Source organism: Aplysia californica, unplaced genomic scaffold (genome assembly GCF_000002075.1).
Source record: "Aplysia californica isolate F4 #8 unplaced genomic scaffold, AplCal3.0 scaffold00054, whole genome shotgun sequence".
In the NCBI taxonomy this organism is placed as follows: Eukaryota; Metazoa; Mollusca; class Gastropoda; order Aplysiida; family Aplysiidae; genus Aplysia; species Aplysia californica.
The window spans coordinates 1,777,851-1,780,425 of NW_004797324.1; the positions used below are offsets into that span (position 1 = coordinate 1,777,851).

Here is a 2,575-nt window from a genome sequence, read left to right on the forward strand (position 1 = left end):
ATCCTCCTCCTCCTCCTCCTCCTCCCCCCCCCTCCTCCTCCTCCTCCTCCTCCTCCTGCTCCTCCTTCTTCTTCTTCTTCTTCTTCTCCTCCTCCTTCTCCTTCTTCTTCTTCTTCTTCTTCTTCTTCTTCTTCTTCGGTCTCCTTCTCCCCTGGGTACCTTTTCCCTCTTTGTTAAATTTTCAAGTAAAAGTGTGTGTGATTGGGGAAGGGGGGTGTTTAGTTTCCGGTTCTTATTAAATTCTCGAAGGGAAGCACTCATTGCTTTTCCTCCATACCTTCGTCTTAATCTTAATGTAATCAAGGTAATAAGTAACATCGAACAACTAGTCTTCTCAGATAAGGAATAAACATCTCGGAGGGCCCGTGAGCACGTTAAAGAACCCTTAGTGGCTGAAAACCTTTATAAAAACAAATAGCCTCGTTAGGTAGGGTTCGGCCGCTACCCGGACAAAATTCAAAATTAAGAGAATTCCCTTCAACAAGAAAGTATCTCAGTACACCCGTAAAATAGGAAAACCCTTCCTTGATTTTAAATGTATTGACCATGTCTCTCCTATGAAGATGTCAAAAAAGCTGAAGGGAGGGGCAGTAGTTCTTAGACAATCTTCTTCCTCTGTCTACAGCATTAGGCAAAGCTGTATATCGAACGGTATCGAACACACTGCTATAAAACCGTCCTTCAAGACCCAAAGGGCCACACAATACCCACATCTTGGAGCAATGCTCTCCAGTGACCATAATGTCTAACATCTGCATTTTGTAAAACGTGTTTAGTAGTTGTAGTCAAAAGTTTATTGTACATGCAACACATAGGTCTATAGGCGCCGAAGTTTAGTTTTTTAGTTTTAATAGAGGTTTTACGGCGCTCGCAACTGTATAAGGTCATAAGAGCACCAAGGGGTGGATGTCAACAGAGCAGTCCTTACATGACAGGGAATCAGACTTACTCTGCTCACCTCTCTAGCTTCAACAGCACAAAGTCTGCTTCGACTTTCAAGGCGCCCCAGAAATAGCGGGTCACAAGAGTGTGACAAATATACAAAAGAAGTTGAGGAAAAATGACGATAGTAAGGATTTGGGGAAAAATAGCAGCAGTTCCCTCTTGCAGTTCAGGCACAGATATGAGCATGACATTGATGAATCAGCCCATTTACGATTACAATTCTGCTGTGCATAAGAACTCGAGATGTTAATGCCCCCCACCCCCACCCCCACCCCCTTTGGAAATGGCCTAAGACACTTCAGTCAGTAGCACCACCCCGGGGGTTGCGCCCAAGTTTACAGGTGCTACGAGAGATAGTAATACAGGAAGAAATAAAGGAGACGCTTCGTACAGAAGATAAGGATGATGTTTGATAGGAGAGAAGGAAAACATCATACCTGAGTGCCCACCAACCACACACATGTCCTATCTAAGACTAGGAACACGTCAGTAAGACAAAGTGTAACATTATTGGCTTACCTTCCCTTCCTTGACACGATTAACTCGTTCATCAATGGCCTCGGCCACAAACTGAGGATATAACGTGTTCTTATAACAATAACAACAACAATAATAAAAATAATAACAACAACAATAATAAAAATAATAACAGCGCGCTCTATGCCCTTTATAACTATTACCTCAATATAAAGAACAAAGAATGATGCTAACATAAGGTTGGTTGGTTTGTGTGTTTGAGTAAAGAGGACCACATTGAATCAGTGCTGGTCAGTGTCATTGCAAGGAACACAGAGAGAGAGAGAGAGAGAGAGAGAGAGAGAGAGAGAGAGAGAGAGAGAGAGAGAGGGAGAGGGAGAAGGAAAGGGAGAAGGAGAGGGAGGGAGAGAGAGAGAGAGAGAGAGGGAGAGGGAGGGAGGGAGAGAGAGAGAGAGAGAGAGAGAGAGAGAGAGGGAGGGAGAGACAGACAGACAGACATACAAACAGGCAGGTAGGCAGGTAGGCAGGCAGGCAGGCAGGCAGACAGGTACATACTCCATATCTGCAATGCATTTCATTCATATGGGCTAGCACCTGAGTGAACTTGCCATTATTTAACAGAACTTAACGTGACTAAAAGTTACTAGATCTAGATATGAAGGACATAATGCATCTATAGAGTCAAACTTAAACAATCAATTTACAGGACCACAATTCATCTAAGCCTAATTGAGGCATCATGACTATTTTATTTTACTGTTTTTAAAAAAAGGGGGGGGGGGGAGATGCGCTAGCCATCGATTCGACGTATAGTTTACCCAATTTTGTGACCTAAACTTGCAAAATGCATAGTGCATATAGATCTGGAATCTAGATCTAGATCTAGAGCTAGTACGTTCGGAATAAATTGGGCCCAATTGGGTTTTTTAAAACCTTAGAATATATTTGCCTAGATCTAGATCTAGATCTATATCTTATGACTACTCACCGGCTGATATTCATCTTCATGTCTCAACAGGTAGTTGAGGCATGCATCCTTGACCTTGTTGTGATGGCATTGAGTGAAGAACAGCTGTGGGGAAAAAACCAAAAGAAATGACAACTTTTTACTGTAGCCTACAACAACTTTCCTCCCTACCTTACGTTCACGCCT

At 42.8% G+C, this 2,575-nt stretch overlaps 1 protein-coding gene across 1 annotated transcript in view; it reads right to left on the reverse strand.

Annotated features, from left to right (window-relative positions):
* LOC101856323 (putative bifunctional UDP-N-acetylglucosamine transferase and deubiquitinase ALG13) overlaps window positions 1-2,575 on the reverse strand; it is a 14,304-nt gene that overhangs the window by 10,338 nt on the left and 1,391 nt on the right. Inside the window, exons 2-3 of the mRNA XM_035968372.1 lie at window positions 2,411-2,494; window positions 1,465-1,515 (exon numbers count right to left, since the gene is read on the reverse strand). Coding sequence (XP_035824265.1) covers window positions 1,465-1,515; window positions 2,411-2,494 — 135 coding nt within the window. The remainder of the gene's footprint in view (window positions 1-1,464; window positions 1,516-2,410; window positions 2,495-2,575) is intronic.